This window comes from Gallus gallus, chromosome 2 (genome assembly GCF_016699485.2).
Source record: "Gallus gallus isolate bGalGal1 chromosome 2, bGalGal1.mat.broiler.GRCg7b, whole genome shotgun sequence".
Lineage (NCBI taxonomy): Eukaryota > Metazoa > Chordata > Aves > Galliformes > Phasianidae > Gallus > Gallus gallus.
In genome coordinates, this window is record NC_052533.1 from 134,774,533 (window position 1) to 134,801,032 (window position 26,500).

Genomic DNA, 26,500 nt, shown 5'->3' on the forward strand with positions numbered 1-26,500 from the left:
CGTCACTTCCTCCTCGTGTGGCCCGTGCTTCCGGGCGCTGCACACCGCTTCCGCCTCTGCGTTTCCACAGTAACGCGGCGCCCCGGGCCGTTCCCGGTCCCGTGAGTAGTGGTCGCCGCTCGGTGCTGAGGGGGAACCTATCTCTGTTTCTGTCTCGACCCGCCCGCGCGGTCCTTCCCCTACCGCCTGCACAGCTGCCGGTGGGCCTGCTTGTCCGGGGCGGGCCTGTAGCCGCCGAGAGGTGCCAGGACCCCGACGGGAGTGCTCCCCGCACTGCCTCGGCCTGCAGGCTGCGGTGTGGGCGGCCGGGCGGGAGAGCCGAGAGCTTCGTGTGTGAAGTCAGGCAGCCGGCCCTCCGTGTCGCCCTGTAGCAGACAGGCAGGACCCCGCGTGCAGCTCCCGGGGGTGTGGGGCCCAGCAAAGCCGTGGTGATTTGAGGAGCCCTGTCCAAAGCCAAGGGATGTCACAGAGCTCTCTAATATTTATTGAGTGGTTTCATCTCAGATAGGACAACCTGTTGAGCAAAGGAACAGTACAGCCACCGTACAGAAGTTTGTTTGTTAGAGTAGTCTCAAACAAATACTTATTCATGGTCGTATCTTTATGCAGGTTGGTTCAGTGGGACCTGTTGGCATCCAGAGATGTCAACCCCACCTCTGGCCGGGGCAGGGATGCCTCCTGGTGCATTCTCAGGAACGCAGGCTCAGGCAGCTAGGGAGGTCAATACAGCATCTCTCTGCCGTATCGGCCAGGAGACCGTGCAGGACATTGTGTTTCGAACCATGGAAATTTTCCAGTTACTGAGGAACATGCAGGTGAGAAAACTTCTTTTCTTGTTTAATTTTAATTTGGTGATCATCAGATTTATATTTCTGTTTTTGTTAACCTCTAGGGAGTAATTTTAAAGGCGTTGTCATTGATCAGTGATATCATTCTTCTGTAGTATTTTCCATTTAAAATATTGTGACATTCTTTTCATTATTAAAGTGGACAGAATCCTCTTGATTACATACTGAAGAGAACGTACAAACTTCTTTCATGTCTCTCTGTTGACAGCAGAAGTGCATGCTCTCAACTTCAGAGACAAACATGCAAATAATCACTCCTGTTCCCTTTTTTCCTGTATTGTCATGTCTCCTGCAATTTCTTTCTGTAATTATTTTAGGTAGATACACAGAGTATTACTTTGAATTTGCTTTGATTGTCTGCAGTGTGACCTGGGTTCAGGCATAAAGTGTCTCAGATTGCAACAGCAGCCGTGCTTAAGCATGGATTAAGACATTCACTGGAAGTTACAGAGATTGATAATGACAAGGATATAGAAGGCATGAAGCTGTTCGAGAGCAGTGATTTGGCACATGAGATGGGCAAATAAAATTCAGATTTTTACTGATAAAGAAAAGAGAAATTTCAGACTGTGAGAATAGTCTGATGGTCCTATTTTAGAATGCACAAGAAGTCTCTCGTTTATCTTAGATTTTTTTATTTCCTATAAGAGAAAATAATATTTATAACACTTTTGTGTTTTGATTCTCTGAAGTTGCCAAATGGTGTTACTTATCATACTGGAACATATCAAGACAGACTGGGAAAACTACAGGAGCATCTCCGTCAGCTATCAATACTCTTCAGAAAGCTGAGATTAGTCTATGACAAATGTAATGAAAACTGTGCTGGACTTGATCCTATTCCCATAGAAGTGAGTATCTTTCTATATCTACAAATTACAGATCAGACTTCGTATGAAATCTTAGCTGTTTGCCTCAGGCTTCTTTGTGCACTCACCAGTTCATTTCCTCTAGGCAAACAAAGGGTCAGGGGAAGTTGTTCTTTAAGAGGTTGTTTTAGTGGCGTTAGTCTGTGGTGAAACAATTGCAATAGTTACAATTCTTTTTCCCTTTACTGACTCAGTATTTGTTGCTGTGAAGTTAACAGAATGCCCACTTCTTCATGTTTTATGAATGAAAGTGTCACATAATTTCTCTTGATCCTCTTTCTGAAATTCCTATTTCAAATTTTTAGTGATGTTATCAATCATATTGTTAAATGACTGACATTTTAACCTTATCTTTAACAAATTGTTGATGGTTTACAGGCTGGAATTTTTTTTCAAAATCCATGCCTCTGGAAAAGGGAAACGGGGGACCCCCTACAAAAAAAAAGCATAATTAAAAAAACAGTGGCAATGATCTGTGGAGAAACAAACTAATTTACTAAATACAGTATCAGAATGCACGATAACACACTATAATACAATATAAGTCAATATAATTGTTAATAAAATCAAATATCATTGAGGGAAGGATTGTCTGAGAGCTAAAGGCCTTACACCAATACTGAAGCCTTGCGTACAGTAGGGAGCAGCAGCGAGATGATCTGAAAGCAAGCACGACGAGACAAGAAGAAAGAGAAGACTCAGGTCAGGTGACCTACAGGCCTTATATCTGTTCCCCTGAGCAGGAATGATAACAGTACTTGAACAGCCTTCTGGGGAACGTAGTTCTTCTTCTCTTCCAGCCAAGTACCCGGAACTAGAGCATTTGCTCTTTAACTCCCAGTACACTGCATGATGTTATGACGTGGAATACTGATAACCAAAAATCATAAAACCATGACACAAATATAGACAAAATTCTTTTTTAAACAGTCAAATTACTTAATGGCTTTTTTCTTTACTCAACTGACTCCTGGTTTCTAATTCATTAGTGTAATATATATATGATGCTCTTCCCTCCTTTTTAATTCTTTTTTCACTGCCAGTTATTAGCCTTTGTAATGATACTGCACTGAACAAGACAGGCAGTTATTCTGTGGCTCATGATCTAATCATGTAGCAATTCATAAAATCATAGAATCCTTAGAGCTGGAAGGGACCTCTGAAGGCCATCTAGTTCAGCTCCCCTGCAATGAACAGGGACATCCCCAGCTAGATCAGGTTGCCCAGGGCCTGATCCAGCCTCACCTTGAATGTCTCAAGGGACGGGGCATCAACCACATCTCTGGGCAACCTGTTCGTTTCTTATCACCCGCACTGTAAAAGATTTTTTCTGTACATCTAACCTAAATCTATTGTCTTTGAGCTTGAAGTCATTTCCCATTCTTCTGTTGCCACAGACCCTGTTAAAGAGTCTGTGCCGTTCTTTCCTGTAGCTCCCCTTTCAATACTGAAAGGCTGCTCTCAGGTCACCTGGCAGCCTTCTCTTCTCCAAGCTGAACAGCCCCAGCTCTCTCAGCCTGTCCTCATAGGAGTGGTGTTCCATCCCTTGGATCATTTTCGTGGCCCTCCTATGGATGCCCTCCAATGTCTCCTATGTCTCTCCTGTACTGAGGACTGCACATCTGGACACAGTACTCCAGGTGAGGCCTCACCAGTTCAGAGCAGAGGGTCAGGATCATGTTCCTCACCCTGCTGGCCACGCTTCTTTTGGTGCAGCCCAGGATATGGTTGACTTTCTGGGCTGTGAGGGCACAACTGATGTCTGAAAACTTGTGCAATTCTATTGTCACTGATCCTCTTGTCTTGAATACTTGAATTTTTGCTTAGATGTTGTTGCTCTTTAAATATATATACATCCATACCTCCTCAGCCTGTCGTCCCTGACATTTTGAACATCACTGCTGCTAATGAGTGACAGCGTTGTCATTGTACTTTTATTCTGAGTAGTCAATAGTGAATGCTAAGTTAGATACCCACTTCAGTAGTTATTTTAAGATATAAGAAAATAACTCCCTACTTTCTGTGAGATAGCATTGGGATAGATTTATCTGCACGTTATCTGTCGTATTGCAAGCAGTGTGCAGCAGTTTGTTAGCTTGCTGCCATTTAATGCAGAAATCCCAAGGCGAGTCCATTGAATACCCAGGCTATAAAATTTAGGTTGATGTTACACCTTTCTTAACTTGCACTACCAAAACCACTTTGTTGTTCTTTGTCTCCTTTTTCCTGTTTGCTTCTTGTTTATGGCAAGAAATTGTGTCATTACATTCCATCAATTAAGCCAATACCTACTAATATTAGTCTGTTATTATTGGTTTAAAAATATTATATTTCTTTCATTAATGTGTACTGCTAATTTAATAGGCATCCTTATCATCTTCCTTTTAGCCAACTTAATAAGCTGTGAGATTATTGCGAAGGAGATACGGTTACAAAATTATCTCACAAGAGAGAACTGCTTTATTTGTGCGTTGGCTGTAGTTCTTTATTTGAATTCAGAGCTTTTCTTACAGATGGAAGGTTTTCAAAGGAGGCATTCTACTTCAGGGGCATTATTTTTCCATAAGAAAGAGCAGGAGCTTTTTCCAAGAGTATTTAATAGCTACACTACTTTTGCTTTACAGGGCAGAGCTTAACATGACATTTTTTGTCCATTTCAATGAGCTCAGTGAATACGGCCTCCAAAAGCATATATAGAAGAAAATGTGATTTTCAGAGCTAAGTTAGAGTTTTCAGCAGAATGCTGAAGGTTGCTGCTGAATGCTTCATATTACACCCCAACCTAACAAGTTAACATGCATTATATCAACAACCTGTTCCCTGACTTTTGAGCTGTCTTGCTCATTTGGATCACTTACTAGTATTTCATTTGTCTGTAGCATATAGATGTGATCAAGGCTGTACTTTTGCTATCAGCTTTAGCTTTTCTCAGTTAAGGACAGAAAATTCAACAGAATCCACGTGTGCATGTTATGTTTAAATTGTACGTATGTTACAATTATTTTTGAATAAGGTGTTAGCTTGGGAGAGTTTTGACTCAAAGCATGTATGTGTTTTGTAGCTAATACATTTCCTGAGTCTTTAAAAAGAACTTTTTTAGGACAAGAACATACATTAATATTCATTTAGAAATTCTTTACTGAAGATTTTGTCTTCTCAAAAGCTTACCAAAAAAAAAAAAATGCAGTGCATTATGTGCTTGAGGAGATTACAGTGGAAAATCCCTATGGAGAAACTCCTATTAGATAACTGTGGGCCTGATCTTAAGAACAGCCAAACAGAAGACCAATAAAATAGCAAGTCATAATTAGAGTATTAACCAAGTATTTAATCTCCATGTGTAAAGTCTGTCATAAATTATGTTTAGTACATCACTGAAATACTTGATAATAATGATAACTTCATGTTTGTGTTCTTGCATAGTGTGGAGTAGTAAACTTTAAAATCACAGTCTATAGAGTTCAAGAATACAAGGATTACCTGTGATTAACCTCTTAATACTGAGCTCTGCCTGCAGTTTAGGTATGGCAGTATGTGGTATTGTGTCTTTTTGAAGCGCAGAACTGACTGAGGCCATTGCCAGGCTGCTGGTTTTGAGGTGATGAATTATGCCTGTCTGCACTTCTTGCTGCTCAGGAAGTTTGAACCTTTGAAGGAAATTGTTAGTACCTCCCCTCTTCAGGTTTTTCTTTTCCCTTTTTCTTCTTTTTAAAAGTTGATTCTTTTTGTCTTCTTAGCAACTTATTCCATATGTTGAAGAAGATGGCTCTAAGCATGATGACCGTGGTGCTGCTAGTCAGCTTCGTTTCGCTAGTGAAGAGAGAAGGGAAATCATGGAAGTAAATAAGGTAAGGAAGTTGAAATTAATTTGTGTAAAATAGAAAATGTCACTTTGACGTTACAAAGCCTAGGTTTTCTAGACTGCTGTACTAAAGACCATATGTGTGATGACTGCCATCAAACTTCTTGCATGTAACTATTTTAGAATTACTTTTGTTGAACATTTTTTTTTCGCTGTAGCACCGGCTACTGTAGATTTTAGGTACCATAACAATTTTAACTTATGAATCTTTTTAAAACAATATGTATTCTTCTGAGTATTCACAGAATCGTGGAATGGCTTAGGTTAGAACGGACCTAAGAGATCATCCACTTGCAGCCCTGCTGCCATGGGGTGGGTTGCCACCCGCTAGATCAGGCTGCCCAGGGCCCCATTCGATCTGGCTTCCATGGAAGGGGCATCCACAGCTTCTTTAGGCAACCTGTGTCAATGCCTCACCACTCTCTGAGTGAAGAATTTCTTTATAACATCTAACCTAATTTTTCCCTTTTTAGTTTAAAGCCATTACACCTTGTTCTGTCACTATTAGACTAGGTAAAAAAGTCAGGCTCCCTCCTGCTTATAAGTTCCCTTTAAGTACTGGAAGGCTGCAGTGAGGTCTCCTCAGAGCTTCTCTTCTCTAAGCTAAACAAGCCCAGCTTCCTTAGCCTTTCTTCATAGTAGAGGTGCTTTGATCATCTTTGTAGACCTGCTTCTACAACTCTTCACCCTTCTTGTGCTGGGGGCCCAGGGTCTGAATGCAGTACTCCAAATAGGGCAAGTATTATGGCAAAGTAGAGGGGGACAATCAGTTTATATTGAGGTCATGATTAGCCCAGTAAATACAGGCAATACAGATGGAGATAAGGTACCTTACTTGACATCTAAATATGCATTAGGCTAGTGCATTAATAAATGAATATAAAACATCAAATAAGTAAGTATTATCACAATTATGATGTGTGTTGGTAAAGGATTTTCTGGGCTACTTTCTGTATTTTGACAATGTAAGGAGGAGCATTTCTTTTGTTAAGTACAGCGTTTATTGAATCTTGACACATTCAGAAAAAAATGTGCCATGTGATAAAGATGCTGTTAAATTTTCAGTTTGAGTGGCAGTACACAATTGAGTACAATTAATATAGACAGATATAAATCTAAAAATAAATATTCTGTAGTAAATGATAATATAGCATTGAGATTAAATATAAGTAGTTTTAACAGATCATAACATTAAACATTGTTCCTGCCATCTGTAAAGTACAGAGATAGGATTAACTAAGTATTTGTGTGGCAGTAATATCTGTAAGTGCTTGGTAAAAAGGAGGCATGATCTACAAAAAGAACTGAACAAAGGAAGTAAGTGTCTAAAATATTTATTTTTGGAGAGAATTATCACTGGATTTACAGCTTTTGAATTATTTCCTATATTTGCGTTTGTCTTCGACAATTAAAGATCTACCAAAGTCTTCCTAACCCATTTATTTAGAAAAATTCATGCATATCGTACAGGCAAAAATGGGCACTATGTGAATTTGGAGAAAAGCAGTTGTCTGCTTTCCTGTTGTATGCTTTCTGTTCAGTGCTGATGTAGCAGGGTGGTATGCATTATATTGTATATAATGTTCCACTGGGAATTTATGCACATTTATTTGCAATCTTTAAGTGCTAATAAGCTTAACTGTCCATATTTGATACGTTTTTGATAGTTTTATGACATGTTTTGCCCTTGTTGTTGTACTTGTATGCTAATGTGTTTTTAAACCTCCCTGGCGTGATCTTGTGAAGTGAATTTCATAAATGTTTATGATGAGTTTTAAATCTTAAGAAGGTTAATGATGTTATAGGAGCATTAGTAGTAAATCAGCAATTAAAAATGTATTCAAGCCATTGCATAAATGTGGACTGCAATCCAGTATTTGCGTGTAAGTGCCTAAACATATTTTTCAGATTTTTAACAACAAATTTTAAGGAGATAATTAAACATTCAGTAGTATTTTTGTGAACAAATGCTTATGTGCTGCAAGGGAGATTGAAGCCTCTTGTTTTTCAAACTGCACTTATTTTTTTTAATTTTCTTTTTCCTGTGTCAAAATTCAAATTGTAATATAATACAGTTTCGGAAATCCTTAATTTTTTATGTCTAGAAATAAAGCAAACCATATTTTCACCAAGAAAAAAAAATAGGTAGAATCATATTAATCTAATTTCAGCTGGTTGCTGAACTTAAATAGCCTTCTCTGTTTCTTTACTGGCACTCCTGGTAGCTTTTCAGTCCTCTGTAGTTGTAACATTCATCTCCGATTCAATTTTGCTTAATTTCTATCAGCAAAATTTCAGTAGTATAAAGCGCTGATGAAAATGCTGGGACATGAAAACCAATTGGAAGACGAAGAAGCTTTTTACATTCTTCACTCACTATCTTTTCTCCCTTCAGCTGGTTGTCGTGATCTCATCTCACTCTGTTTGCTGTGGTAAACAGTATCTTTTTGAACTTTCACATTACTGATACCAAAAAGGCATTATTGCATAACCCAGTGCTTTGGCACTATTGAGACATCTGAATTGTTGGACCTTCTTTGGGTTGCTTAAGTCCTTGCTTGACTTCCTATGCAGTCTGATCTTTCTAGAACACTGTCTATCTCTCAGTGACAAGCACAAACAACACTAATAGATAATATAAAGGTTTGTTTCATGCTCACACAAAGACTTAACCTCCTTTCAGGAACCACTGACTTGAAACTATAGTTTTGGTTTGCTTCAGCAGTTGTCTGGGAAGTGGGGCAGCCTCACCTGAGGAAGTGGGAACTATCCCATACTTCCTTTGCTTACCATTCACTCTTAGGGTAGAACAACTTATTGATGTAGCAGAGTTCCAAAACGCTGCAGTTGTTTTTGATATCAGTTTAACACAGTGACATCTTATTTATTTAATCTGCTTTATTAGACTTAACTTTTAGGTCAGATTATTTAATGCCCTGATATTGGCTAGGAAGTACTTTTCCATTAATTAAAAGTATTGATCGGTTTATGAGGTAATGAATTTCTGTCCTAGCAATTCAATAATATCTAGCAACTGTAAGTTTAAATGAAACCTGTTAGATTTAAATCGAAAGGGACCTTAGCCATACAAGAAGTTACTAAACAGAATGCTTATAACTGTGCACGACTATTGTAAGAAAAACAAAAAAAAGTATATAGTTGGTACCCACTAACTCTACCTTTTGTGTGAAACAATTCTTTCCTGCGCTTCCCACAAATCTTCTTTATTTCTTTATAATAGAATCGTAGAATGGCTTTGGAAGGCGTGATAAAGATCATCAGTTCCAACCCGCTGCCATGGGCATGGCTGCCACTTGCTAGGACCAGGCTGCCCAGGGCCCCATCCAACCTGGCCCTGAGTGCCTCTGTGGACAGTATATTCACAACTTCCTTGGGCAGCCTGTGCCAGTGTCTCATCGTTCTCTGAGTAAAGAATTTCTTCATAACATCTAACCTATTTTTTTCATTTTTAGTTTAAAGCCATACCCCCTTGTTCTATCACTATTAGACCATCTAAAAGTTGGGCTCCCCCCTGCTTATAAGCTCCCTTAGGGAACTGGAAGGCTGCAGTGAGGTCTCCTCAGAGCCTTCTCTTCTCCAAACCAAACAAGCTCAGCTCCTTCAACCTTTTTTCATAGTACAGGTGCTCCAGCCCTTTGATCATCTTTGTGATCTGGCTGGATGGGGCTTTGAGCAATGTGTTCTAGTGGGAGGTGTCCCTGCCTATAGCAGGGGAGCTGGAACTAGATGAACCAGTCCCTTCCAACCCATTCTATGATTTGTGGCCCTCCTCTAGGCCCACTCCTACAACTCAGCATCCTTCCTGTGCTGGGAACCCCAAGCCTGAACACAGTACTCCAGATGTCAGTATTTTCTTTCCAGAGTTGGAAATTGGTGAGGAATTTCACTCTTGTTTTGAAATAAATAGTTTACTGTTCCAGTATCAGTATAGTATTTGCATTGTTCTGCTAATGGAAGTCCTGTAAGTTTTTACTGAAGATAATTACTGTATGCAACAGCGAGTGGTAATTTAGCTGCTATTACAATTTTTTTCTCTATTGCTTTCATATTTTTTTTTTAGTCTGTATGTAATATTACACCTACAGGTTTCTTACCTTTGCAATGCAGCATCGTCTGTAATATTTTTGAGGCTCAAGTTTTGTAGTATATTTGGTAGGACAGCAGAAAATATCAAATCACAGACTGAGAATATTGTAATCTGTGTTGCTGCATTACGAACAGTCTTTTTTTACTGCTTGTTTTTAGAAATAGAGCAAATGCAGCCTTGGGTTTTTTAGATGCTGCAGGTCTGGTTTAAAATTAAGCACTTAGGAAAACCATTGCATAATTAATGGTCTCAATACATTTGGCTAAAAAAGAAAAGATGTGAAATACGACTGAGATATTTCAGATGACCCTTTTGAAAATAATCATGTTTGATATTCTTAATTAATCTTTGCTAACTGGTTAACAGCGATCTTGCTAAGAGTGGGAAAGACAATCTGCAGCCTTTTGAGTTAAGTTGGTATGAATTTACCTCGGGGCTTTTTTGGTAATGAAACCCTTGTGCACTGGAACCAACGTTGTTTTGTGGAGTAGTCCTTTAATATGACAGCAGTTTGCAACTATCCCATCTCTTCAGGGAAGAATTTTGCCTGAAAACTACTTTTGCCTATGCTAGAAACTTGATTTCTTTTAACTATCCATCACTTTTTAACTATCCATCACTGTATTTGCATGTATTTAATATTTTGTATTTATGGAATCCTTTTCACCCCAGATATGGGTGTATACCAAGGAACGCATTAGCAAGAGAGGAAGAATTGTTTCTTTGGACACTGTCTTAGCACATCAGTCTGTACTGAGCATGTTTTCCTGCTGTTTGGGTACCCCAAGTGGCTGTCTACCAGGACGGAGAACTTAGGCTCAGTGTGTAGTTCAATCCCTAGCTCAAAGCAGGGCCAACTATTACAGATCCAGTTACTCAGATGCATATCCTTTGTGTATGTAGGAGTTTCAAGTAGCTTTGTGAGTTTGTGTCTACTGCCCCTCTTCCTTTTGCTGTGCACATTTAAGAAGAATCTAAGCTTTGTCTTTTTTATAATCTTCATTAGGTAGTTAATTAGTGTGAAGGAAACATTAAACTGTTTTAATGAACGCTCTTATTTCTCTTTGAGCAACAGAGCAATGGATGCATGACTTTGCTGTCTGACTCAGAATGTGTAGCGTGTTGAGCATGGAGTGGAACACAGGCTGTCACTGGTGTCCCTTCTGTTGTCAGGAGCATGAGCAATTTTCCTACTCACTCTAAGGCTAAGAGAGAGGCTGAAAACTCAGTTTCTCATTTCCAGCAAGGATAGAACAGTTGTCTGAGAACAAGATCAGAAAAAGTTGTAGATAATGGATGATGAATACATTATATTTGATTGTCCAGAAGTTAGCATGTTAACAATGAATACTCTTTTAAACCATTTGAAAAATATATAAATAGCCATATGTGTGTACTTATTATGATAGAAAGTGTTCTTTAGTATAAATTGAATAGCCATAATTTAGAACATCACCTGAAAGCCTTAAGAGAGTTGAAGCAAAGTACGGATTCATTTTCTCTCTTACAGCTTTACAGCTTTTTTCTGCCCTTTACACATAATGTTGCAAGTCTTTTGACTACAAAACTGTTTTCCCACTTCCTCGCCTTAGAGATTTCATTCTGAAGGGCTCTTTTAGAAAAGGTCTCTGGCAAAGCTGGTATAAACTATGGCTGGCATAGTATTTTTTTGTTAAGCAGAAGAGATGCCTTTAAAGCACAAGCACATGCATTTGATGTCTTTACAGGCATCAGTTGGAATGTAATCTTACTCTTCCACATCATTATCTTAGGCTGAAAAAGAGAATTTAAACAAATAAATTAACTGCAGAATAATGACTCATAGTGATGTTTAGGTTTTAAAATGTGAAAGATAACTGAGCTTTATATGAAGAGAGAGATGGGATCAGCACACAAAGGAAAGTTTTGATACATCTCTGATAGAAATCTGTAGATTGGTCTAGACACCTTTGATTTCAAATGAAATGAATGTGATCAAAAAATGAGTTGAAGTCAAAAATGGATTTCGGTCAAAGCTGAAATTACTGCGTCCCACTGAATCCAAATCTGTACAAAACACATCAAGTTCTTCATTGTACATTCCTTGAAAGATAGGTACTGTCTGGGTTGATATTATGGGTCTCCCTCTTTTTATCACCTACTGCTTTTTGTGCTTACATGCATGCTTTCAAAACTGCTCTACCTGACCTAAGCCTACTGAGGTCCATATTGCTGCTGAAGGGTGTAATCCTTGTCAACGGCCTAATGCTGGCACCAGTATTTGCAGCATCAGTCAAAGTGGAGAGGTAATCACACTGGAAGTAAGCATCGCCTAAGAAAGAACCTCAGGACTGCTTTTTTGGTCAGATCACCTTTCTGATAGAGCGTGAACAACAGAAACATGCCTGTCAGATATAAAGTGAATGTACCTAAGTTAAATTCATTACAAACTACCTCATGTAAGATAATTTTCATGTGCTGTCTTAAAGCAGATAAAGGCAGAAGCTGTAGCGTTTATGTAGGATGAAGTGCCTTTTCTTGTTTCATACAACCATTAATCCTGAGAAACAGTCCAGAGTTCAACTAAGTCATTTCAGGAGAAGGAGGAAGGAGTGGGAGACAACTTGCAAGCAATCTGTTCAAATGAAAATTTGTCAGCAGTGCAGAAGCTTCTTTCAGAACTTGTGTGTTTCCCAAGAAGGCCATTTTGCCTCTCTTTCCATGGCGAAGCAGAGATGTCCTTATTGGTTAAGGTTAAAGCCTTAAACAGAGACCAGCACTGCCAATGCCGGTTTAGGACATGTTAATTATATGCCATGATCTTTGTTACCAGGCTGTGACAGACGATGGCCCACACTGTGTAGTCTGCTAACAAAGATCTCTATATGCTTTTCAGGTAGGATTCTGTGCTCTCTGAAGTGGAGGTTTCCCCCTTGCCGTTTATTCTTTTCTCAGCCTTGCAAACCAGAGACCGTGCTTCACCTTAGATGTTTTTTTCTGTCTCTGCAAAAAGTAGAATAGAAGAGCTAAGAAAATAAAACACCAAAGAAAAGGACTTAAAATTACCTTCAGATAGATATAATAAAAATTATATTACTCGTCTCTTCACAGACACTTTGAAATCAAATGAAATCCAGTTTGAGGGTTCACTTGTCTGACGTAAAGATCAAGAAATTTTCTGTTTCATAATAGTTGCACAAGAAATGAAAATTATTGTCTTATAGAATGAATCTTTTGAATGTAACTTATGTAAAGTTCATACAGGCATATCTACATAAAAACATGTAACGGTACAGTTAGAAAGGGATGGAGAGAAAACAGTCTGCAGCACCAGAGGTTAATGGTTCTTCCTTGTCTAACACATAATCATCGCTGACTGTTCGGCCTTCATTTCTCTTGGTGAAAGCTTTGAAAAATAATGAACTGGCGTGCCCTTGGTATCAGTGAGTGACAGTTTACATTAAGCTAGTTGTTTTGATATTACATTTCTTGATTTCTCTGAGATTAAATGCTGAGGGTGGCAAATGGAAATACGTTTTTAAATGCCACAGGTATGAACGTGCTTGTTTATCTCAGCTCTTCTACTCTGTAAAGTATCGAGTTCTTATATCATTATGTTTTGTAGGGAAACAAAATTATGTCATTTACATGTTGTCATAGCTGCATTCTTTTCTCACTTCTCTCTTGTCTTTTGGAATGGAATCTTTGTATAGCACAGTTTTCAATTGACAAATGGAAAAAGATTAGAGAAATGCACATTGTAACTGTTAAAATGATTTTTGGTCAATCAAATGCTTGCTTAGAACTTCCAAATTAGTGCACGTAAACAGTCCTACATCTGTTTTACCTTCTTCACAGGAGTCAGAAAGGAGTCAGAGTGTGGGCTCTGCTTCCAGGGAACATGTCCTCCAAAGTGTGTTCAGAAATATTTCCCTTTCTCCAAGTACAGTGTTCTCCTAAACTTAATTACTGCATTTCTTAAGACTGTCTTTACAGATCTGAAATGAATAGGCTTTTCTTTCTTTTTATTTTCTTTTTTCTGGACTTCTTTCTGAGCCTGACCAGCTGGGCACATAAAAAACATTGGTTTGTTGTTCACCTGAAAAGACAGGACTCCGATTTTCAGTTTGCTGCTTCTTTTGTTGCTTCTTTTTGTCATTGTTACTGTTACTTTAGTTACTGAGCTGAGTAATTCTTTTAATGTATTGTTTCTTCTGTACTACACGAATAACAAAGTGATGTCAAGCCGTTCTGAATGGCAGCAGGTCTTTCCTGTGCTTTGGCTTTACTTAGAAATCTGTACTTCCCTCATGAATTCAATCTCTGACGTGAGGAGGTTGACTTTATATCAAATGTGAATGAAATGAAGGGCATGGGTTTGTTGTTAACAATGCACAGTAACTTACTTCTTGGCAGCTTTGATTTGAGCAGGAAAATGAATAAATTGGATAATAAATATGAAACATGAATGGTTAGGAATATTCTGCATTGGCTTAACACACTGATCTTCTGTAGACATAATTTTTAAGTTCTGGTTACTCAAATGAAAGTGAATTTTCTGCTCGTCTGTCCCTTCAGATGTTTCTGCAGTTCACAAAAGCAAGTACACAGTTTTAAAGAATTCAGCATACTTGGGAAGACAGCATCACTTAGCTCAGCAGAATTGACCAACGTAGGCAGAAGGTGTAGAAAAGCTTGACTGACTTTGTGGTTTTTCACACTTTGACTTTTAATGCCTCGCTTTTCTGAGCACCCAACTTAGACAGTGCATATTAGCATCAATTTAGCTGTTCCCTGAGCTCTTCTGGTCTCAAATTTCAGTTCCTTCTCTTTGCATCAAGTGCTGTCTTTTAGACTTTGGTTAGATGGCCAATGGCCACAAGCTTCCTCTTGTTGAAGGGATCAAGTGTTTTGATAAAAGATTGCTGTGAGAAAAAATAGCATTCCTCTCTAACAAAGGTCTTTAACTTCTGAGTCCTTCTTGTATTTTACGAGTGTGCTTTAAAGAAGATGTATTATCTAATATTGCTCACAGACAGCTGACAAAAAGATACATATAGCATTTCATAACACTAACTTTTCTTGAAATTGAGTGTACTGTTTCAACTGATGACAAAAATCTTCTCATAAAATCTTCCCACAGAAACTGAAACTGAAGAATCAGCAACTGAAGCAGATCATGGATCAGTTACGGAATCTCATTTGGGACATAAATGCCATGTTGGCAATGCGGAACTGAACAAGGAAAATCAAACTTCACAATCAGAAAATATATAAATATGTTTGAGTGTGCTTCATTTTAAGAATAAATATTTTTTCCTACAACTATCTGGAGGCAGTACTTGAAATATCTTCAAGTTTAAAATGTTTGTGTGTGTGTGTGTGTGTGTGTGTGTGTGATAACTTAAATGGTGTTGGCTTTGTTTTCATAAAAGAGTCATCCTGCAGGTTGTACCTGAACAATTTATTGGCTTAGGTTGATTATAATGCATTTTGTAACTTACAGTAATAATTTGGATTGCTATGCAAGTTAGATCTGTGTAAAATAAGCATTTATGGTTTTTTTTTTTAATAATACATTAAAATGCACTTTAAATATATAATCTGCTTGCATTCCATCTGTAGTACAAACAACTTGCACAGAATGGGAAAGCTGCAGTACAGAAAAGTAGCTTCAATAAGCTACAGAACTGGAAAAAAATATCAGATCTTGTGATGCAATATGTTTGCCTATTGTAGGAACATGAATTACAAGGTATTGCACCTCATAAGTTCATCTTATCCTAGCACTGTTATGTTGGTAGCATTAGATGAATCAGAGCAAAATCAAAACTTACATTAAAATTACTCATCTTCTTATGGATATTATTAAGTCATTGTAAATGAAGTCTGTCTGTTATATATCCTCAACCTTAGCTCCTTCTGTAACTGTATGTTATCATCTCTTGAATGCTGCTCCAACTGTTGTCTGTCCAGTATTCTTGTAGCATTCTGTATGATTGCAGTACTTTGATTTTGTGCAATTTTCATTAATCTTTCTCCTGTGAATTCTGGTCCCCAAAAACTTTGGAGTGTATGACTAGTTTATTATTATCTTGAGTTTTTCTGTCAACTTTCATCTTTTATTGTTCTACTCTGGTACTCCTGTTGTCCATAGATGCTGCAAGTGCACTGTGTATCTCTTTACGGATTAACAAATATCTAAAGTAATACTGTTTCAATACAAATCCTTAGGGCAATTGATTTTTAATACAAGCTGAAAACTGACCGTTCTTATGACTTGCTTCATGCACATAACTTTAAATTCTCATTCCATGCCCAATTAGATTCCTTAATAGTTATGTTTGCAAGGTTTGCACAGACCCTTCTAAAGTGCCCGGTTAAATGATATTCTTTTCTGAGATATGTGGGTTTGATATTGAATTCTTAGCGACTGGAGGTGCCTGGTTTTAACAATCTTAGACTGGTCTGTTCTATCAGTCTTTTATTTTGGTTTCTAATAATTTCAACCAATTTGCTTACTCCTGGAGGTAAAAATCACTGACATGCAATGAGTCTTATCAGCTATTAACAGTAAGTCTGATTAATAATATACAACTTTATCTTGTCATCAAGTACAATTAGGTACAAACGGAGATTAGTCTATACTTTTCTCCACTGCCTATATAATATATTTGTATTCTCTTTACACGTTTTTAGATTTTGTTGGCTTTTTTATTGTGTATCAGTGATGCAAAAGCAACCTAAAATGTGGAAAAGAGTGCAAGTATGGCAAGTAGATGTCAGGCCAGTACAATATTCAGCTTATGCTGTGCTGCTGCTGGCAGTAGCCGAGGTTCATACTACAATTTTTCATCTGGGAGAGATGAGAAAACACTTCAAACCACTACCAGAATAGATAGCACAGTAGCTAAATTGCAAAGCGCAGAAATTGACAGAGTTGTAAATTATCACAGGGAATACTGTCAAAACAGGAACTTTGCAAAGTGTAAGACCAAAAGCATACACTTTGACTTACACAGATGAAAGTAAAGGTAGTATACATAATTCATTTGCTACCACATCCATGAATAAGTATAGGATCTGGTTGGGAAGATGACAGGTTTAGGAAAAGTGGCAGTTCTTCAGCAGTGGAACACTTAAATTATTGGTCATGAACATGTACTGAAAATTAATGTTTTAGTTAATGAAATGACACCAAATGTAGAATTTACAAATACCAGCAAAACAGTATCTATATAGATGCTTTAAAATTGTATTTTTGTGTCACTGACTGTTAGACTATTTCTACGTTCCAGGTTAGACAAAGACTGGATAAGCATGCGGACAGATGTAGGATGGTTCTGTTGTTGGATTATAAAAACATGTAAGGGTTGTGGTGGGGTTTTTTAGGGCTCCAGTTTTGCCAGGAGTGGAAGACGAGCAGTGGAGATAGGATGTTGAATACTTTGTAGCTTGTTTATGGGAGCACACCAAGTTAACACGCTCTCAACAGGAAACCATTAGTTCTGCTTCTTTGCATACAATATAACAGATACTGAACATTCCGGTCAGTAAGTGAATTGAACCCAGCATGACATGCTAGCAGTATGCAAAGGTCCAAGATCTACTTACATAAAAAAGACTGAGTGCTGAGCAGGTTTACGTCATGTTCAGGAAAGATGCAAAGGGTTTACCTCCTTTCGACTTCTGTAGAGACAGCAAGGCCGCATCCAGATTGCTTTAATAAACCATGACTGTTTTTGTTGTCCTATAGAAAAACCTGTCCTTATCATAGTATTTCTTACTTAATGAGAAACTGGAGACTGTACACAAGTGCTATTGAAATTCATCTCTGTAAATAATGGATTTAGGTGGAGACCGTCAGTCTGATTTCATAAGAACCAAGATTTCATCAGTGTGCTAGTTGGCTGCAGGAGCCAAAAAAGACCGCAGCCAAAGGATGGCTGAGAACTGGTGTGGAAAACAAAGTTTCAGATGTAGATCTGAGGATTAGAAGTTAAGAAAAAATGTCCAAAAAAAAAAAAAAGGATGCAATGACAGTAAAGGACACCGAGTCAACTGAGGTTTACAGGGGATGGATTAGTTTAATTACTTCGTGCTAAAAAGGAAATGGGGAATTATAAAGTAATTTACAGATACACCAGTGCAGAAAAATATTTGAGGAAGAAAGTGAGTCGTCCCTTCTCTTATTTAACAGCAGTGAAGTAATATGGTAGAACATGTGAGTTTTCAAAGAAAAGCATTTGCTGAGTTGGAAGGTTATTCTATTTTTATACATAAAAATAGCAAACTGGCTGATCTACACTGATTGATGCTAATGAAAGTGACATAGTTATATACCAAAGCCAGTTTTTATTTAAGAAAATATAACGGATAACTGGATATAATGTAAGAGTTAAACACGGTATAGTCAAACTTCTATATTAAATCTAGTTTCTATGTAAATTTTAAGGATTTTTCTTACACTGTATTAGGGATCTGTTCTGGTATCTGTAATAACACTACATGGCAAGTAACACTACTAAGAGCCATGAGCACTGTTTGCGCTGATGTGAATGTGGTCAGAAGCAGAATATGTATTTCACAGCACTTCTCCCTGGACTAGATCCAGTAAAGATCATAGACATATTTGAGGCAAATAAACAGAGGCACATTTCTGTGTGTGTGCTTAACACTGGGACCATCTCAGGTCACCGTATGCCTTTGTGTTCAACTTGGAAGTTATCTAATTGCTTAGACTTCTGCTTCTGCAAATGCCCCTAGCAGCTGATATCAGATAATCACTGTTGAGGTTATATAAACTGTGCTCTTTTGCCCAAATCCTTTAAGAAGCCTGATGTGCTCGACCCTCTTCAGCTCCTCATGCTCTCACTTTCCCTTTTCAAATGACTGCCCCTACTACAAGGCTGTAAAGTAATGTTCTGAAATAGAACTGAAAATGAGTGGCTGAAAGGAGAGTGTTACGTGTCTATAATAAAATCAGAGAATCATTTAAGTTAGAAAAGACCTTCAAGATCATCAAGTCCAATCAACAACCTAACACTGCAAGTTCACCAATAAACCATGTCCCTAATCGCTACATCCACACATCTCTTAAATACCTCCAGGGATGGCGACTCCAGTGCCTCCCTGGCCAGCCTGTTCCAACAGTTGACCACCCTCTCCATTAATTAATTCTTCCTGATGGCCAGTTGAAACCTCTCCCAGTGCCTCTCATTTCCTTGAGAAAAGAGGCCAACAGTCACCTCAATGTAGCCTCCTTTCAGGCAGTTGTAAGAAAGTGATGCGGTCTCCACTCAGCCTCCTCCAGACCAAATAAGCCCAGTTCTCTCAGCTGCTTCTCACCTGGCTTGGGCCCTTCACAGCATCATTGCTCTTCTCTGCACGTTTCAGTAACTCAGTATCTTTCTTGTACTGAGGGGCTCAAACCGAATACAGTACTCAAGGTGTGGCATCATCAGTGCCACATATAAGGAAATGATCACTTCCCTTGGCCTTTTGACCATGCTATTTCTGATGCAGGCCAGGATGCCATTGACCTTCTTGGCCATCTGGGCACACTGCTGGCTTATGTTCAGTTGGCAGTCGACCGGCCCCTTCAAGTCCTTTTCTGTCAGGCAAGTTTCCAGCCACACTTCCCTGAGCTTACACTACTGCCTGGAGATATTATCAAGCATGTGGAGCATGTGGTATTTAGTCTTTTTGAATACATACAATGAAATGCAACCCATCGATCCAGCCTATGCAGATCCCTCTGCAGAGCTTACCAACCCTCAAGGAGATCAACACTCCTGCCCAACTTGGCATCATCTACAAACTTGCTGAGAGTGCACTTGACTCCCTCATCAATATCATTGATAAAGATATTAAACAAAATGCTTTCTCATGAAATCTTGAAAAATAAGTTCAGATTTGCCAAAATAGAAAGAAAGATATGTGAGTTTAAAGTTGTCTAAATAGCAGCGAATAGTAATGCAGCTGTTTTTATCATCATGTAGAGATTTTAGTGGTATTTACAGTGATAGAGAGAGGAAAGAAGATCATGAAAACAGCCCATTACTGAAATACGATATTGAAGTGAGAAGACTTTCAAATAAAGGGAAAATACAAAGAAATAGAACAGCAATAATCAAAAGTTAGGTGAGTATAAATCAGCCCTAAAATAGTGTCAGGGAAAGAGGATTTGGGAAAACATTTTAAACTTGCATTAGAGATAATTGGGATGCAGTCAGGAGAAAAAAGCCACTGAAATTCCAGGGTGCATGACCAAATACTGCATGGTAGGGAGTATAAATGAGAGGGCTCTTGCTCTGAGTCCAGTAAATCTGCATGAAATACTGCATTAGTTTTGGGGTCAGCATGTTGCTAACACAGTGAAAGAGAAGAATACCAATGTGCTACTGTACAAAAAAAAAATCAATACAATAACTTCTGAAAGCCAAAACAAGGCTCAAATATGGAAATTCTTGGGTGAGTGCATAGGGGAGATAATTACTTAATGTGATTTGGAGTTGCTGTAGCACAGAATAGTGAAAGAAGATAAGCAACTGCTTTATTTATTTCATGAAACGCTAACAGGGGGATGGGGATGGAAAAGCTCTTGATGCTCAGATATAAAATCTTAATTTCCCCAGGAGTTTAGAAGATGTTTCTTGGGTTACATGGAAATTGTAAAATTAAACAGCACAAAAAGACTGGCAAAATACACTGAGAAAATGCAAAGAAAATCCTGCACTGGGTAAAGCAAGAGGTAGACTAAACTGAGCTTAGTTTTCTACCTTTAGATTCTACAGTTGTAAAGTATCTGTGTATCAGATGACTATTAGTCACATGACGAGCTCCTGATATCACCTGCACTGGGTGCCACCTGGAAGCATTAAACAGGTTTCCATGGCTTCTTTGTGATGATTTGTTGCTGAAATTCTTCTTCAGGTTAAGTTGTTTTCATGGAATTTCTATTACAGAGGAATCAGAGCAGAAAAGGAAATGAAGCAGTAGCTGCCCGCCTCCCTACTCCACATCCCCAACCTCCCGCCCTTAGCTTTGGTTCATTTCCTAGTGAAGAACTGCTCTGTGATCTTGCTACAAAGCTGAAGAAGTAACTGACTCCTGATTACTGTCTGTTGACCCAAGCAGAACTTGTGAGGTCATTTACTGAAGTGAAACGTGAGGCTATTTATCCATCCTTCCCCAACTGAGATCAAAAACAACTGCAGCACTTACATGCCGTGCAATGTGTGCTCTTGTCACGGTCCACACTGGGAGAGCATGTTTGTTCCAGTGCAGAGACAGAGGGTGACCTGAGCATGTGTAAAATGTGATTGCATTTGGCCTCAGCTATAAAGCAGCCATCGTCATATAAATTGTTATGTAAACCACATGCTGCTTGAACAGCATTTGCATATGCCACGTATGTTTTTTGTTCAGTGTGGGAGGCTTAAATTACTTTCTAGGAAATGACAACTTTTTTTTAAAAGGTCTTGAATAGTCTGAGCAACTGCATCTAAAATGCCCTCCAGCAATCACAGAGACTGAGTAAAGGATGGAAATAGAATACAGGCATTGCACACGGAGAAGAAAATGGTTTTTTACATGTGTTTACTATTGCAGTCCCAAGGTCTCATCATAATCATTTGGGAGCTTAGATTTCATAAAAAATATTAGCCCCACTGTAGCATTTTGAAAGTACTAAGTTGATGTAAGGTAGATAAGGCAAATACAATTAGACTTATTTATTTTACAGCTTCTTGAAGTAGCAGAAACTACTATATTTTAAATTATCTTTACAGAACCAGAATGGAGTTGGAGTTAATTCATACGAAGAGATTATGGAGATATCTTCAAAATACAGCCGTGGAGCAGATTATGGAATGTTCTGCCATTTTGCTACCTGCTAGTACAGCACCTACCAGAAGAGTTGTTATGACAGAACCCAAACTGATAGCGTAAGTCAGTAGCATGCACTCATGACCGCATTCCGGTTTGAGGTACAAGTATTTACTTCTGAAGTTGGTTGGATCCATGCACCATATGTGTCAGTTTGTAAAAGTCCTTTGCATTATGGTCTCTGTACTTTTCAAAAGGCACTAACCACTGACATGGAGTAAATGAAAGTCTCTGTTGATCAGGCCCATACTGGTATGCCAGTAGAGGTCTCTATTTGTGCAGGTGGAGATACACAAAGTTGGTGGGTGTCTGTTCCTGATAAGCAAGCTAGATATAGAGGAAGAAGTAATGACAATAATAGAGGAAAGAATTGCTTCTACAAAGACCTTTGTAGAAGGGGTTTGCTTTCCCTTTTTCCAGATATTTTTGTTTGTCAGACTTTTATTTGAATATGTGAATAACTCATCCCTTTCTTTGGATGCAGATTTCTACTTGCAGATCCAAGACTATCTGCGTTTGGAGTTTGAATTCAGGCCGTTGAAAGGCACAAACTATCTGCAGAGTGCAAATCTGAGCATGGAGTGCAACTGTCCAGGAGAATGGTGATACATCATCTCCAGGGTTTGCTGAGGTCTTATATTTTAACAGTGTCAGCCTTCCCACTCTGTTGCAAGCAAAATTTACACCCCTTCTGTCTCCTAAGAGGAAAGGAAATAGTGGCGACAAAGATGTTCCCAGAGGAGTGACTAATCTTTACCCTTCAGGAGTTCTCAAGGATAGCCACCTCTACTAATCATTGCATAGTTGTTTTTAAAACAAGAAAAAAAAAATACAATAAATGCAAAGCAGTTAATTCCATTTCCCAAGCGTTCTGCGATCACATCATTATCTATTCAGCTTGTCGTAGTCATTACCAGATAGAAATTAGGTCTAGCAATGAATGGTCAGTATGATGCTGTCAGCAGTATACACTTCAATTTTAAATTTAAAATGGAGTCTGTTGTCTGAGTATATCAGCTATTAACTTTACTGTCATTGTCACAAAGCCATCAATCTCAGTCTGTCCCAAACCCATTTTCTGTGTAGAGTCAGCCCATTTTCCTCATTTCCTACACATGCAGATTTTAAATCATCTTGTAAGCCTTGTACTGCACCAAAGGTTTAAGGCTGTAAGAGCTGGCAGGCTGTTTTTTGTTGTTGGGGTTTTTTTTAATTCTTTTTTTTTCCCCCCTGACGTACATTCAGTGTCTACTACCAGATGACAGATTGCAGCTATTCTCTGGACTGGCTCATGCCAGAAACAAACAGAAAAACAGAAAAGGAACCCTATAAGCCGATATAAAGTGGATGAAAGCCTTATTCCACTGAGACTGGTGGCAAATCCCATAGAACTTAATTTACAATTAATTGCTAAAAAAATTGTTTCAGAGAGAGCTCTCAAAGTGGCCTTTGTAGGCAGGATCATGTACATTTTAGAAATGATTTTTACCTGTATAGCATCAAAGCATGTGAGATTATCAGAAATGCCCTAGTTGGCTACATTCTAGTTTAATGAGGGGGAGTTTGTTACCAGAATATTTTAAAACTTTACGAGTCTTCAGTTCTGGATTTTGCCTCTCTTTCTGATCTAACAGTGTCCAAGAACATTGACTTTTATGAGCCATAAATTTCCTCAAACTTGCTAGAAGGGCAAAGCTTAGGAAGCATATATATAATTGGAGAGATACAGCTTTGATGGATGGACTATCAGAGGGATAAGGAATTGCTAATTCCTATGGGTGGCCATATTCATTGCAGTCAGTGGCTGAATGTCCAAACGGAAACCTGTAATGAGTGGTGTCCCTCAAGGGTCCATACTAGGACTAATACTATTTAATGTCTTCATTAATGACATAGGTAGGGGAATTGAGTGCACCCTCAGCAAAACTGCAGAAGACACCCAGCTGACTACTGCCATTGTAACACCAGTGGCAAAGGGTGCCACCAAGGGGGATCTTGACAGGCTTGAGAAGTGGGCCCATGTTAGTGTGATGAAATTCAACAAGACCGAGTGCAAGGCCCTGCACCTGGGTTGGGGCAATCCTGAACATCAGTACAGACTGTGGGATGGATGGATTGAGAGCAGCCCTACAAAGAACATGGGGCTACTGATAAATGAAAAATTGTATATCGTCTGGCAATGAGCCCTTACAGACCAGAAAGCCAATGATATCGTGGGATGCATCGAAAAAAGCATGGCCAGCAGTTCAAGGGAGATAATTCTCTCCCTTTGCTCTCTTGAGATCCCACTTGGAATTATTGTACCCATCTCTGGGGCCCAGGTGTAAGACATAGACCTATTAGAGCGGGTATAGAGGAGGGCCACAAAAACAATCAGAGGGCTGGAACTTCTTTGTTATGAAGAAAAGCTGAGAGAGCTGGGATTGTTTAGCCTACAGAAGAGAGGACTCTTGGGAGACTTTATTGTGGCCTTTCCATATATAAAAAGATGAAAAAAATGAGTTTTTTTTTTTTACCAGGGCCTGCAGAAACAGGACAAGGGATGTTAGCTTTAAACTGAAAGAGGGTAGATTCAGGTTGCATATAAGGAAGAATTTTTTTATGTTGAGGGTGGTAAGACACTGGAACAGTTTCCCTGAGAAACTGTGGCTGTTAGGAAAAGGTTCCACACCAGAGGGTGGTAGGCTAACAGCCTCCCTAGGGCAGTGGGCACGGCCCCACACTGCCAGAGTTCAAGAAGCATTCAGACAGTGTTCTCAAACACTGGGTTTGAATTTTGGGTGGTTATATATGGAGCCAGGAGTTTGATTTGATAATCCTTGTGAGTCCCTTCCAACTCAGGGTATTCTTCAATTTTACGATCCTACACTGGCTGTGATATGAAGGGTTCCTTGAATAGAAACATGTCCTGATCTTCAATTTACTCTACAAACACAAAATCCTTCAAGCAAGAGTCTCCTTTAGAATTGCTGCAGATAAGTTTCTGCCTCTTTGTTCCATGACAGAAAGCTGCTTCATTAACCAAAAATCACAGTGAAATCTGTGAGGGGACATATTTGTTAAATACAATAATTGCGACGTTGTGTTATATCTGTTCATAACACAGCATTTAATGAAATATGGATAATTTTGGTCATTTACATGTGCAATTACATTGTTTTTTAGCATTGACTGAGCACACAGTGGATTGTGCTTTTGTAACGTACCTGAATGCCAAGCCAAATACTGGGTACTTGGAACCTGAGTGCTCTAAGAGCTCTTTGAGTGCTGTGTCCAACAACTAAGGTGGCAGTATTTGTTATAAAACTTGTGTTCAAATCCCATTCCACCTTGTAGATATTTATATTATTGTAATGAAGTGCTGAGGTTTTGCTTACAGGAAATCACAGACTTGCTAAGCCTTAAAGTCACTGAACAGTTGTGAGCCCTAGATACCACCTAAGTGTTTCCTGAAATCTGAAGGATGACACAGTATATATATCATTTCATTTCATTTATTTTTTTTCAAGGTACAAATCAAACAGCTGCACCCAGAAAAAGTAAGAGTTAAAAGCAGAACACAACGAGAGAACTAAGCAAGTACTCCCCTTAGCAACAGAAGCAACTGCCAAGGGATAAAGAGAGAGACGGCGTTGTAAGAAGGCCCACTGAAGCAAAGTGCTCTGAGTATATGTGCCTTCAAACTCTGCCTCCAGCTACAGTGAACTGCTTCACTGGTCAAAGAGCAGTACAGATATACTGGCCCTTAAATCTACGTTACTTCTCTCATGGTAGCAAGGGCTTTTTCTACAGTCTTTGGAATATCCATTAGCATTGCACTTGGTACTGTAACACTGCTTCTACTGTGAGAATTAATCTCCAGTTACAGGCCTGGGTCCAAAACATGGTTGCAACACCTTCTCACCAGATCTTTGCCAAAATGCCAGAAAATACTCCATTAGACAAAATGCACTATACACCCTCTTTTTTACATTTTCTTCATGCTCTCAGAACCAACACATAAAAAGCTGAGTCCTGTAACTCTTCATGACAAACATACCTGTATAGCAACAGCTGCACACATAAAATTGCAAACCTAAGCTTCTGTTATTCACATTTTGTGCAACTGGAAAAAAGGAGGAAAAAAAAAAACCATCTTTTACCAGTGGAAAGAAGCATTCTTGGCTAAGCCACTAGACCTGTGATGCCTGACAGGACTCCAATAGCTGGCTGAGATCCTTCACCAGTCCTTGGAAGGATGAGCCTGCAGTGCCACGTGTCTTCTAGGTCTAAGTAAGGGAAGAAGACAGCAAGGGTCAATTATGAGAAGAGGCCCTATGGCAGGGAACAGAAGTGTCCTGGACTTAGCCTCAGCAAGTTGGGTAGGGATTGTGGAGTATTCAGGAGACCTAAATCTTCACTCTGTGGTGTGTTTTTCTTTTTCCATCTGGTAAGCTTCTCTGATTTGAAAAACAGCACTGAACTATCTGTAAAATAAGAAGGAAAATAATACTTAATTGTAAGCCTCTACATGTTATTAGTTGTTGAAGTCTAGAAGTAGGTTGACACTGTGCAAGGCATGAAGAATTCTGCTGTCTCCAGTGGCTTTAAAAAAATGAACTATAAATACAAGCCTGGAGCTCTTGAGTGGTCAGTGTGATATCACTGCCTAGTTTTAACAGTGCTTGGCCTTATCTGAATGGCAATGTACAGGGGCAGGGAGGGATGTAAGTGTATCAGTCAACAGAGGAAGATGTGTTGTGAGAAAGGAGGTATGAAAAGAGGTGCATTCCTTAGTGAACTGCATAAAAAAAGGCATTTCAGTTGTTGAGGATGTTAAGGGCCATGGAGGAGACGATAAAGATGTCACTGAGGTGTGGTATAATGGTTGAGTGGAACAGGAGGAGGAAATATTGCAGCTGGTGCTATAGGTCAGAGCTTTGTTCTGGAGAATCTTGAAAGAAAC

The 26,500-nt window shown here is 38.9% G+C and overlaps 1 protein-coding gene across 3 annotated transcripts; it reads left to right on the top strand.

Annotated features, from left to right (window-relative positions):
* Positions 1–14: 14 nt before the first annotated feature.
* MED30 (mediator complex subunit 30) lies at positions 15–22,413 on the top strand. Of its 3 annotated transcripts, XM_025147120.3 has the most exons (6): positions 53–101; positions 610–815; positions 1,541–1,699; positions 5,455–5,565; positions 21,459–21,614; positions 22,040–22,413. In XM_025147120.3, the coding sequence occupies exons 2-5, from the start codon at positions 642–644 to the stop codon at positions 21,564–21,566; spliced, it is 552 nt and encodes a 183-aa protein (XP_025002888.1). In that variant the 5' UTR covers positions 53–101; positions 610–641; the 3' UTR covers positions 21,567–21,614; positions 22,040–22,413. The 3 variants fall into 3 exon arrangements, with proteins under 3 accessions (NP_001264365.1, NP_001264367.1, XP_025002888.1); NM_001277436.2 differs by lacking the exons at positions 21,459–21,614; positions 22,040–22,413 and adding an exon at positions 14,810–15,063 and having other exon boundaries at positions 15–200; NM_001277438.2 differs by lacking the exons at positions 21,459–21,614; positions 22,040–22,413 and adding an exon at positions 14,810–15,063 and having other exon boundaries at positions 15–101.
* The last annotated feature ends 4,087 nt before the right edge of the window (positions 22,414–26,500 follow it).